Source organism: Dermochelys coriacea, chromosome 8 (assembly GCF_009764565.3).
Source record: "Dermochelys coriacea isolate rDerCor1 chromosome 8, rDerCor1.pri.v4, whole genome shotgun sequence".
NCBI lineage: Eukaryota > Metazoa > Chordata > Testudines > Dermochelyidae > Dermochelys > Dermochelys coriacea.
The window spans coordinates 84662584-84674821 of record NC_050075.1 but is presented as its reverse complement, the minus strand read 5'-3'; the positions used below and the strand labels follow the sequence as shown (position 1 = coordinate 84674821).

The 12238-nt window shown below is 39.7% G+C and overlaps 1 protein-coding gene across 2 annotated transcripts in view; it reads left to right on the top strand.

Annotated features, from left to right (window-relative positions):
• Positions 1–12238, top strand: part of ST6GALNAC3 (ST6 N-acetylgalactosaminide alpha-2,6-sialyltransferase 3) — a 399069-nt gene that overhangs the window by 275126 nt on the left and 111705 nt on the right. For both annotated transcript variants that reach the window (XM_043490484.1, XM_038414889.2), the window contains exon 3: positions 11716–12125. In XM_043490484.1, coding sequence (XP_043346419.1) covers positions 11716–12125 — 410 coding nt within the window. The remainder of the gene's footprint in view (positions 1–11715; positions 12126–12238) is intronic.

The window sequence follows — 12238 nt, the reverse complement described above, 5'->3', positions numbered from 1 at the left end:
AGAAGTCACCTACTCCAGGACAGGCCCAACAAAGAAAATAACAGAACGCCACTAGCCATCACCTTCAGCCCCCAACTAAAACCTCTCCAACGCATCATCAAGGATCTACAACGTATCCTGAAGGATGACCCATCACTCTCACAGATCTTGGGAGACAGGCCAGTCCTTGCTTACAGACAGCCCCCCAATCTGAAGCAAATACTCACCAGCAACCACACACCACACAACAGAACCACTAACCCAAGAACCTATCCTTGCAACAAAGCCCGTTGCCAACTCTGTCCACATATCTATTCAGGGGACACCATCATAGGGCCTAATCACATCAGCCACACTATCAGAGGCTCGTTCACCTGTGCATCTACCAATGTGATATATGCCATCATGTGCCAGCAATGCCCCTCTGCCATGTACATTGATCAAACTGGACAGTCTCTACGTAAAAGAATAAATGGACACAAATCAGATGTCAAGAATTATAACATTCAAAAACCAGTTGGAGAACACTTCAATCTCTCTGGTCACTCGATTACAGACCTGAGAGTGGCTATTCTTCAACAAAAAAACTTAAAAAACAGACTCTAATGAGAGACTGCTGAATTGGAATTAATTTGCAAATTGGATACAATTAACTTAGGCTTGAATAGAGACTGGGAATGGATGAGTCATTACACAAAGTAAAACTATTTTCCCTGTTATTTCTCCCCCCCCCACCCCCCACTGTTCCTCAGATATTCTTGTTAACTGCTGGAAATAGCCTACCTTGCTTGTCACCATGAAAGGTTTTCCTCCTTCCCCCTCCCCCCGCTGCGGCTTATCTTAAGTGATCACTCTCCTTACAGTGTGTATGATAAACCCATTGTTTCATGTTCTCTGTGTGTGTATATCAATCTCCCCTCTGTATTTTCCACCAAATGCATCCAATGAAGTGAGCTGTAGCTCACGAAAGCTTATGCTCAAATAAATTTGTTAGTCTCTAAGGTGCCACAAGTACCTTGTGTTTTCTTGTAACACAAATGTGTACTATGTCCAGATTCTGTCCAGTAAAAAAAGCTTGTTCTCTCTCTCTCTCTTGTCATGCTATTGTTATGAGAGAGAGCTTGATAACCTTCCCCTGGAAGCAAAGAAGAGCCCAGACCTTGTTCAATCAAATGGATGTTTAAAAACAAATGCACACAAAGGAGGAGGCTGACACATGGAACCGTCTAGCCAAATCATGCTGGTGGCCACACTCAGAGGAGTAAGGAGCAAACTGTCTTCTAGGTTTCAAATACAGGGGTGGGTGCTGGGACAAAATTTTCTATGTACAGTCAGCAGAAGAGGCTGTTGTGTGCAGTGAGTCTGTGTGGAGCATTGGAAAGAAACAAAGGAATAAGATTATTTCTTGGTTCAGGGCAGAGGTTCCAACCCAAGGCTTCTGAAAGAAGACGGATGCTAGTGTGCAGGGTAAGAGGACTGACAAACAGGTTACACTAAGAAAATATCCCGACTGTGACTGATTTTTCATCCATGTGGAAACCACTCAGCAAGACTTCTGATTTTAGCTAGTGTCAAGCCAAAGGGGCAACAGTATTAATATTTGTAATGTCCAGGCACTGAACAGCTTTTCTGTAACACATTTCAATATGGACCCATGTATGAGTACGTTATTTGTTGAGGTCTAGATTGTTTGAGATGAGCTCTAGGCGGGTTCTTGCTCCATGGTGGGAGGCTGATGGGTGCCCTCCTCCATCTCAGAGGCTGGACATAATTACAGTGCTTTAGAATCCAGTGTCTAAAAGCAAGGACTGCTCAACGCTGTCCTAGCAACCCCAAAGGGGTGAGGATGGAATTGAGAGTATGGGGGAAATCCTGCCTCTAGTGAAGTCAGTGGGAGTTTTGCTACTGTCTTCAATGGGGCCAGGATTTCACCTGATATCCCCTTGCCCTCCCACAGACTGGTCAGCAGATTTTGTTAGGAAAGATTTCTTCTTGAAAGTTTGATTGTGGGGACTGGTATGCACTGGTAGCAAGTGGGTGTCTTGCCCTCATAATACACACCACACTGGAAATTATTTTCTCTCTCAAAAATATTATAAACTATAGCTTAACTGGCTATAAAGTTCTAGCTTTCTGATTTTGAACGGGGGTTGTTTATACTATGGAAATCTTATTGATATCAGACAAGTCAATTGGAACTTTATAGTGGAACTCTGGAGAAAAGTGGTTTGTATGTTTTTTTTAATAAAACCCCTTTTTAAAAATAAAATTGTATTTCCCCATTGCTCTATAACATTTTTAACCTCCCAGGTCAGTGTCTTATACCTGTGTCCTATTCAACACTCCTTTAGTTATTTATTCTCCCATGAAATGTCCTCATGAAAACCCTTAGACCTGCATAGAGCCCCATTGACATCAGCGGGGCTCCTCACATATTAAGGGGTCCATCTGCAGCACTCACTGCAGGATCGAGGCCTTCCTTTGGGAAAACTTTGGCTGGGTGAAGGAGTGGTGAGTAAGGCTCTCTGGGGTGCCATATTCAATTCAGAGGTGGAGGGAGAGCACACAATGAAGTATATAGCGCTGATTAAAATGTTGTTAATTAACATATGCACTGAATCAGCATTGTAAAAGGAACCATAATCAAATAAACTACAGCAATGCCTGTGCAGTACTGTGCACAGTAAATCATTCAATTAAAACATCCCTTTAGTTTCAAGGTTTTTAAAAATGCAGCTAACCTCCGGTAGTTCCCATTAATAACTTAAAAGACTTTAAAAGGCATCTTTCTAATTATCTGAGCAAAAAACCCAAATATGTCTTAAATTTTTCCTATAGTATCCAAACCATAGCGTTTAATTGCTTGTCTCGTATTGAAACTTAAAGCTGAGTTTCTTGCTTTCTGTAACTAAACATAGTTTTTAATGCTTCACTTTCAAAACTTTTTAAAAAAATAATGATTTTGGGGCTTGGACCTTGTAAACCACAATGTAGCCTACATTTTAGAACAGATATGTAAAAGGAGGATTCTTACGACTGACTCAGCCACAACATAGGACAGCAAATATTCCTGGTATAATATTGAGGGTAAGAGAAAAGTTTATGGCCAGCAGCAAACATGTATTTTCTTATTAGATAAGGTGTCCAGCAATTAAAACTCTGGACTCAGGCCTGTTAAGGTTTATTTTGTCAAATGAAAAATGGTATTGGTTTAACAACTGTTGTAGTAAACCTTATTGTTATTCTTAGCATAGATTTTTTTAATTTCAGAAAAATGGATAATTAGCATTTTAGCTTATCACTTTCTCTCCATGCATACAAATAATTTGATAGATGGACCACCAAGAGTGACTAAATTATATAATGGATCTAGACATCATGGTACTGAAATAAATTAGAGATGAGGCTTCTAGCCTGTTAGCTGGATTTCCACTTTTTGAAAATAATGGGAATACAATCTAGTTCTTTCGTGAGTTTTTGTTGCTCAGTCTAATATCACTTTCTCAGATCAAGGCACAAATAAATTGACCTGAAATAAAGTGAAAACTTCATTTTAGAAATTGTATAATTTGCTGGTGGAAAATTTTCAGACCTATTCAGATGGGAGACATAACAGCCAGTCACCCTCCTGCATCTGTAATTTGGCCAACTAAATTCCTAGATAATGGCCCATTATTAATGACAAGTACTGCTAATAGGAAGTTATTAGAGGAAAGCGAAATCAGAACAGATCTTCTGCATATATTATATATTTTAGTGCTATCTGTGGGCATTTACTATAAATACAAATTGAAACCAGTGGTTGCAAAATATATCTTTAAATATTCAGGGTAAATAGGCCTAATCCCCTGAGATGGGATATTAGATGGATGGGATCTGAGTTACCCAGGAAAGAATTTTCTGTAGTATCTGGCTGGTGAATCTTGCCCATATGCTCAGGGTTTAGCTGATTGCCATATTTGGGGTCAGGAAGGAATTTTCCTCCAGGGCAGATTGGAGAGGCCCTGGAGGTTTTTCGCCTTCCTCTGTAGCATGGGGCACAGGTCACTTGAGGGAGGATTCTCTGCTCCTTGAAGTCTTTAAACCGCGATTTGAGGACTTCAATAGCTCAGACATAGGTGAGGTTTTTCATAGGAGTGCGTGGGTGAGATTCTGTGACCTGCGTTGTGCAGGAGGTTGGACTAGATGATCAGAATGGTCCCTTCTGACCTTAGTATCTATGAATCTATAAAATAATCTCCCCTACTCTCCACCAGTATTTTAAATATGGGTCAATGTCTTTCTGAGACATAGTCAAATAAAATTTCCGGGTTTTTCCCCCCAGATAATTGACTTCGTTCCACAGAGTGACAGTGAATTCTTTGTGCAGATATTTATTGCTAGGTTGTTGGTCTTCAGAGGAATCAAAGAGCCATTATGGAGAGTCATCTTGGCCTTGGTTGTCTTCAAAAACCTCATTCTGTAGTACACTCTGTAAGGGAGGATTATGTGCTATGTATTACTTTAAATTGTACTGGACTACAATATGAGATATCAGATGTGAGAAATTATTTTTGGTCCTCTGATATTGTGATTCATTCACAATTCAGTCCATGCACTAACAGTATGTTCCTTCACACTGTGTATCCTTGAGCTGTAACTGACATTTTACCTCCTGGTGCTTTGTACAGTTTTTCTAGCAAATATCCCTGCAGAAAGAAGAAAGAAATGTTCATTATCTGCCTGATAAGTAAAACATATTTAATTTTATCACTAGTATCTCATGAAAAAATCAGAGTTGCAGTGCAAAGGATAACTTTATAAGACAACTAAAATTGTGGCATTAATTGAAAGGAGGCTCTAGCTCCAACTTGTTTCACCAGTACCAGGTATTCTTTGGACAGTATTGTTGCAAACACTGTAGAAAGTTTCAAAAGAGCTTTAAGAACTTTTTTGACAGATGCCATTGCATGTTGAAACTTGATTTTTTTATGTTTAGAGTTGTTAATGCAATTTGTTGTAACAACTTCTTACTTAAATTGTGTAGTATTGTTACCTTTATTCAGCACAAGACCCAACCAGTCCTGCAATGCTAATGAGGGCAAATAAGCAACATAGTGGGTGTTAACATGAATGAGTTATTGGCTTCAGCATGCACCAAGCAAGCATTTGTCTGGAACAATTCCTGGCTCTTGATATCACAGCCCTATGATATTCCAAAGGCTGTATATTTGCAAATGAGTGATAGATGGAGTTGGACAAGCATTTTGGTTATTTACAGCCATTAGCTAGAACATTTGAATGAAATTAGGCATGTTCTAGAAAAGTAATTTGTTGGGTTTTGCTGGATGAAAAGTTCAGCTTTCTATGCAATAGTCATTTTAATACTGTAACTTACTAAGTGTCTCTGTTTTTTGTTGGCCCTTTTACCTTTTCCTGGCTTCACTCCACTTTCTCTCACTTTCTTATAGAACATTTATTTCTTTGCCTGTTTTATTTTAAGTGTCTGCTCCCTCTATTGTTCCCTTTCCCTTATATTCCATCCCTTTATATCCCTTTGTCTTTCTAGCCCTACATTGTACTGTATACTCTACATTCTCCTTTACATATTTTCTCCCAGTTCTTGCCTAAAAGTCACTCTCTCTCTCTCTCTCGCATATACCCTGTTTCCATCAGTTGTCCACTAACATACTTACCTATAGTCATACCAACACCGCCTTGCCCTCAGATATAGGGCTAGAAAGGTTTATCAGCTACCTAACAACCAGGAGACCAAGCTAAGAAGATGATCCTACTGACCTGGGGAAAAAAAAATGTTAACAGTTCCAGTGCCTACCCCAGCTGCTGCTCAGAGCCTTCTCAAGCTCTAACAGAGTGGAATTTACCTGATTCTTATCATTTTCAAAGCTGCCCATGCTGTTCCCAACAGCAGTGGCAGACACTGATGACATTCCTGTCAGCTGCTTTTAGGAAGGCTGTAAGCAGCTGCAGAGGAACTGGAGCCATCTGTCTGCAGACTCAGAAAGATGCTACTGCATCTGTTTACACTGTGGTTTGCATTTGGAAGGTTTTCTTCACAATCACAAGGGTAAAAATAGTAATTTTTTAAAACAAAAGGCTTATGTACTACAGAAGATAATAGCATTCACGGGGAAAGCATCAAGTGTGTTCCGAGCCCTCAGGCTGCCTACCTGTAGCAATGGCAGCGTAGGTGTAATAAAGTCATGCTGCCAGGTTTGCCCACAAAACACAGCAACAATCCATAAAATACCAGTGCCCTCTTCTAGCCAAAGTAAAGGGGATGATGTGGCCCTTTTAGGATATGTCCATACTGCAATTAAAAACCTGTAGTTGGGCCTTGCCAGCTGACTCAGGCTCGGGCTCTGGGGCTTTTTATTTGTTGTGTGGACATTCAGGCTCGGGCTGGAGTCTGGGCTCTAGGACCCTGCAAGGTTGGAGGGTCCCAGAGCTCGGGCTGCAGCCTGAGCCCGAACATCTACACTGCAATTAAACAGCCCCTTAGCCTGAGCCCCACAAGCCCGAGTCAGCTGACATGGGCCAGCTGCAAGTGTCTAATTGCAGTGTAGACATACCCTTAAAGAACTGTTATCCATGAATAATAGTCCTGTAGCAGCTAGATCCATGTCTGGAACAAGAACCTTGTGATCCTTCTTTATTCAGCCCTTTGTTGAAAGACTATTTCCATTAGGAAACTATTGTACTCTGGCCTCCAACTCATACAGTTCAAATAAAAACTTCCTCTCGCACATGTAGTAACTATGCATGTACAATTGACAGAGACACACACCTAAATAAAATACCCTAGTCACTTGTGTCTCAGGAACAGCATTATAACGAAGGGAACATTATGTTCTATATTATTTAGAAACTGAGACACATGTTGACACATGGCTTATTTCGAAATATTGTCCAAATGTTAAAATGTTTATGAATTTTAATATTACATTTTATGAAGACACAGACACAGCAATGCCCTGAGCTAGAAGCCAAACCAACTGCTGGAGTTTAAAAAAAAAAAGCAGGAGGAAAAGGGGAACAACCATGCAACCACAGTGTAATCAGATCTGGGGCTGCTTATTATTATTTGATGTTAGTTATAGATTATTGTTTTTATATGGTGCTCCTGAGAGCTGCATCAAATTGAAGATTCTGGTTTGTGAACACGCAAGCAAATCAAGCATTGCCTCTCTTTCTTTCCTTTAAATGTGCTGAGTATTCTCTAGGAGAACCCTGGAAATTCTTTGCTCCCAATTAGAAGTCTGCAGAAAGTGACTCAGTGTAGATTAAAAACAGCTTGGTTAATCATTATTGAAATATGGGAAAAACTAAAATACATTTTTTGCTTGTAAAGCAGAGAAAAGCAATAAAAACAATGCCAGACGGTTAATGCCTCTTTTGTACCTTTCGTTTGAAAGACCTCAAAAGAACATCAAGATGAATAAAGGCAAAATCTATTCCCTATTGGCATCATTATACATGTTGTATCCTTTAAAACTAAAACTCTAAAGACATCCATGAAGAGTAGAGGAATAAATGGCTCTGAAATGAGAAATGTATCTCTGGAGCTTTGTTCAACTGGCTTTGTTAGAATTCACTCAAATTGGATGATTACAAGAAAAGATCTCATTTGTTTCAGCATTAGGGGAGTAAATTAATATGTGGTGAACTGCTAATAATTGTCCCTTTATATTTTACATGTGTATTGTCTCCAAATTACAAAATTACTTTCTCATTATTAAAATAACAATAGAAAAAATAAATCTGCATTTCCTTAACATCATTAGTAATTGAGTCAGGAGGCTGACAGAGTAAAGCACAGAGGAGAGGTAGAGTAGTACACTGTGGTACACCCAGAGTCAGGGATGTTTTTTCATCTCTTGGGCCAAATTCAGCTTCATGCCAGTGGGAACTACATCTGCTTAGCTCCAGGGCTACATTTGGTCCCATCCGTGAGTAAATTTGGCTGCATCTGGTCAGCTGTAGTTAAGATTGTTCATGACCTTTTTTCTAATTCTCCTTGTTTCATTATTTAATGACTTGACCTTTGATTCTGTGGAGCCACTTCAGTGCTAAGTACAAAGATTTAATAACTAGAACTGGCTGATAAGTGACCTTTATTACACATACATTTCTCTTTGCTAGAGAAACAACGCTGTTTTGCAAGTTTTAATTCACAGTTTTAATTATCTTTTCTATTGTCTGTAAGCTTGCACAGAAAATTGAAAGGTCAAACATTTCATTTTCCTTACTAATTAAAATGCAAGTGCTCCACAACTGTTACAATGTATCATTCAAAAAAGATGGGACAATTTGTCAGAATCATGCCCAGCTAACATTGCTGAGGAGTTTTATATAGTTCTGGGCAACAGCACAATGAATCATTTTTACAAAGGCAAAGCAAATTATTGACGATAATAGCTCAGAGAGACACAGAGACAACAGTGTTTAGGGGCTACAGAAGTATCTAATAGAGAGGGAGAGAAGAAAAGGTGAGTGGTTGTCTATGGTCATTTGTTTTCTTTAAGTAATATAGTATCTAGATATTATGTAAATGTATTTAAGGTTTGTGGAAGTTGCCAGATTATACCTTTGATTTAAATCCTTTAACTAAAGAATATATACAGTATCAGTGCAGGCTTCTACACACTGTCCTGCCAATGTACCTCAGCTCTGACATGGGATGACCAGCTCTAAAGATGAAGAAGGCATTTTGTTCTCCATGCAGTTCAGTTCTTGTCTTCTCTGCTAAGGTTGCCGACAAGCTAATCATGATAGTATTTTTTGGGATGTAGACACCTATACATAGTCACTGCTAAGTGCAGAAAGGTCATCAATGGGGTAGGTTTTTGTAATTCTCTTCATCTCCCCCCACTCTCCCTCCCCATTTTCATGCACCTATAACTAGAAATCCTGTCCCTGCTTCTTTCTTATCTTTTTGCATATGACACCCTGGAGTTTTGCCATTGAGTTTAATGGAAAGAGGATTGGTTTCATATAGCACTTGGAGGGTTAGTAATACACAGGAATGGTAATATAGCATATTGAACAGGAAAAAAAGTTATAGAGCAACTGTACAAGAATTGTTGAAACCATCATTCTAAAAGGTGACAATTATAAATCAGGACAACAGGCTACTGGGATATTTTCACAGAGGGCTACAATATACAGTGAGTGAAAACTGATGCATATTCTGAGGTTAGACCACAGAGGGTCTGATTCCAAGCTACTGAAGTTGATTGAAAGATGTCCATTGATTAATTTTGGATCAGGTCCACATGGAGTGCTGAGTTAAGTTTTCATTGGCTTTCCGTGGAGCTGATTGCTTTTAGAAAAGATGCAAATTAGAACAGCTCAGGCAATTCCATCTTTTAAAAATATTCATTCTGAGAAAGGCTAAAGAGACTAAGCCTCTTCCTGTTGAAAGAAAGCAGATTGCAAGGTAACCTAATAGATAAGCATTCCAAATTATGAAAGGATTTGATAACATGGAACACGATAAATGGATCACAACAAAAAGATTAGAAAACTGAGGGACACCATTGCAAGTGTAAGTGTATGGCGTTTATTGAGGCAGAACAGTGAATAGAAAACATGGAATAAATTTCCAAGTGAGACCATCAAATCAAACAATTTAAATGAGTTTGAGAGAGCTATACATTTTAATGAAGAAGGAAGGACACAGCGAGAAAGTAATAGCATGAGGCTGAGACAGCTTTAAATGGGACTAGATTCTTGAGCCAAGTGATCTTTTCCTCTCCAGCAATTCCTTGTTCATTAGTTGTTAGTTTGAACTTTCATCCTAAAAATATAAATTAATCTACCGAGACTGCAACAGCCATTTCATGCTCGTATATGGGTTATGCTTATAGATTTCTTTAGTTCATTCATCCACGTACTCTCAAAGTGTTTTAGGGATGATTTCTGTAACTAAGTGGTAAACAGAAAGGTGGTTGTGTTCAGCTGCATCTCCTGGGATTTCATTCATGCTGCCAGAGAGCTATTCAGGACAGCTCCCAAAGACTACAAAACGTACAGCATTCTCTAAAGAAAATATTGTTGATACTTTTGTGTGCAGTCAAGCATCCTTCACTCCTAGTGAAATGAAGAAAAGACATTTTAAAAAACAGCCAGAGCACACCAATCACTCCAGCACAAGCCTTTACATCTGTGCTTAAGGTTACTTCAGGGACCCGGTGGGTAGAACCTTTGTTAAGTTACATATTTATTACAAACAGGAGGCACTGGTATTGTTATCATTTGGCCCTCTCCTAACCTGTTTGTCAGCTTCTGACCTCACCATTTTCACATCTATGGCATTACAGTTTGTTGTCACAGAACAGATTGTGATGTCTTAGTTGGTTTCTTTCCAAGTCTGCAATTGTCAAATGTGGCTGGGACACGGATTCACATCACTGAAGTGAAGGGCTCCCACTCTGCTGCTAGCCATCCTTTAGAGGGGCAGGTAGCATGCCATAAAGCTGATGGCTCAACACTCACTGGTGTAAGAAGGCAATGGAGGCATTGACTGCCAGCAGAGAGGAAAAGAAGAGATCAGGTCACTGATCAAAGGTAAAGTTGGAGAGGATCCATAACCTGGGCTATGGGATGGATGAGGGACCAACATCAGCCCAGGTTCACTAAGCATCTGTAGACCTGGCCAATTCTTGTAGAACTAGTCTGCATTCAGGTGGATTTAGGATTCTAGATTCGCATGTCACACACTTGAATTACATATAGTGCTTTTCGTCTTCTAGCTGTTTATAAATATTTAGGGCTCAATTCTACTCTTCTTGGGCATCGGGGGGTTGTCTCACATGAGTCAGGCAAACACTATGTGAAAAAGGCTAATTCCCCCAATACTCCTGTGAGGAAGGAACCTATTGCTATTCCCATTTCATGGAGAGAAGAAGAGTCAGAGAATGTGCTCAGGTGCTCAAAGAGAGTCTGTGAGAGCCAGCATTAGAAGGACTCGGGTGTTCTTGGTTTGGGATCTGAACCTGCACTATTGAATTCAATAGAAATTTTGCCATTGACTTCCATAGGCATAGATCAACCCTCTAGCTCACAGGTCCGCGGTCCATTTGTATCTCATTGGCTCTTTCATGGGACATAAGTGTCCTCTGAAGAGAACCTGTATACATATAACAATGTGCTCCAGACATAAGGAGCTGTTTTATAATGGCACAGGCACATTTTCCCATATGTTCATAGGCTCAAGCTACAGTAGAATGCCTGCTGGAGAGCCACTTCAGAGCTGACTTCTATCACAGATTAAATATCCATTCATCCAAGCCTATGGATGAAACATGCAATCCGTGCACAACTACATTTCCTTCATTCTTTTTTCTATTTTTAAATCTACTACTGACAACAATCTCTTACAAGGGAACAAAACATCCATCTAACTATTATTTACAGGTTTCTTATTTCAAATTCTTTTTAATTGAAATGAAAAAATATATAGTGGAAGACACATGATTACTTTCCAGTTGATTTTTAAATGAAGCAGAAGCAGAATAGAAGCAGAAGATTAGTGTGTGCTAATTTGTTTGGTAGAAAAGGATCTCATTCAGGGCTTAGTAGCAATAGACTTTACTGCTCGCTCCTCTACACAGGAACTGATGTGCTTTGAGAGAAATCTTTCTCCCAGTTTGTTGGACTATTTACTTCTTTTAACTAAATTTTCAATCTCAATATGTAAGACCTGTCATCTGTTTTGTTCTCTCTCTCTTTCAGCCTCTCCAGCTAGACTGTGACGTCTGTGCCATTGTTTCGAACTCAGGTCAGATGGCTGGTCAGAAAGTGGGAATTGAGATTGACCAGTCTTCCTGCATATGGAGAATGAACAATGCTCCTACCAAGGGTTATGAGGAGGATGTTGGGAAGAAGACGACCATACGAGTGGTCTCACACACCAGTGTTCCCCTATTGCTCAAGAATCCCGAGTACTTTTTCAAGGAAGCCAATAGCACGGTCTATGTCATCTGGGGGCCTTTTCGAAACATGAGGAAAGATGGCAATGGCATTGTGTACAATATGCTGAAGAAAGCTGTTGACAGCTACCCAAATGCCAATATCTATGTGACAACAGAAAAACGCATGAGTTACTGTGATGGGGTATTTAAGGAGGAGACCGGAAAAGATCGGTAAGTCCTGCCTGTGAAGAGTTACTCTGATGTTAATAACAAAAGATAGACAAGAGAAGGCCATCTTGCATGCCAGCTATTCAGTGAGCCCCCAGATATGTTTTCAATGGATT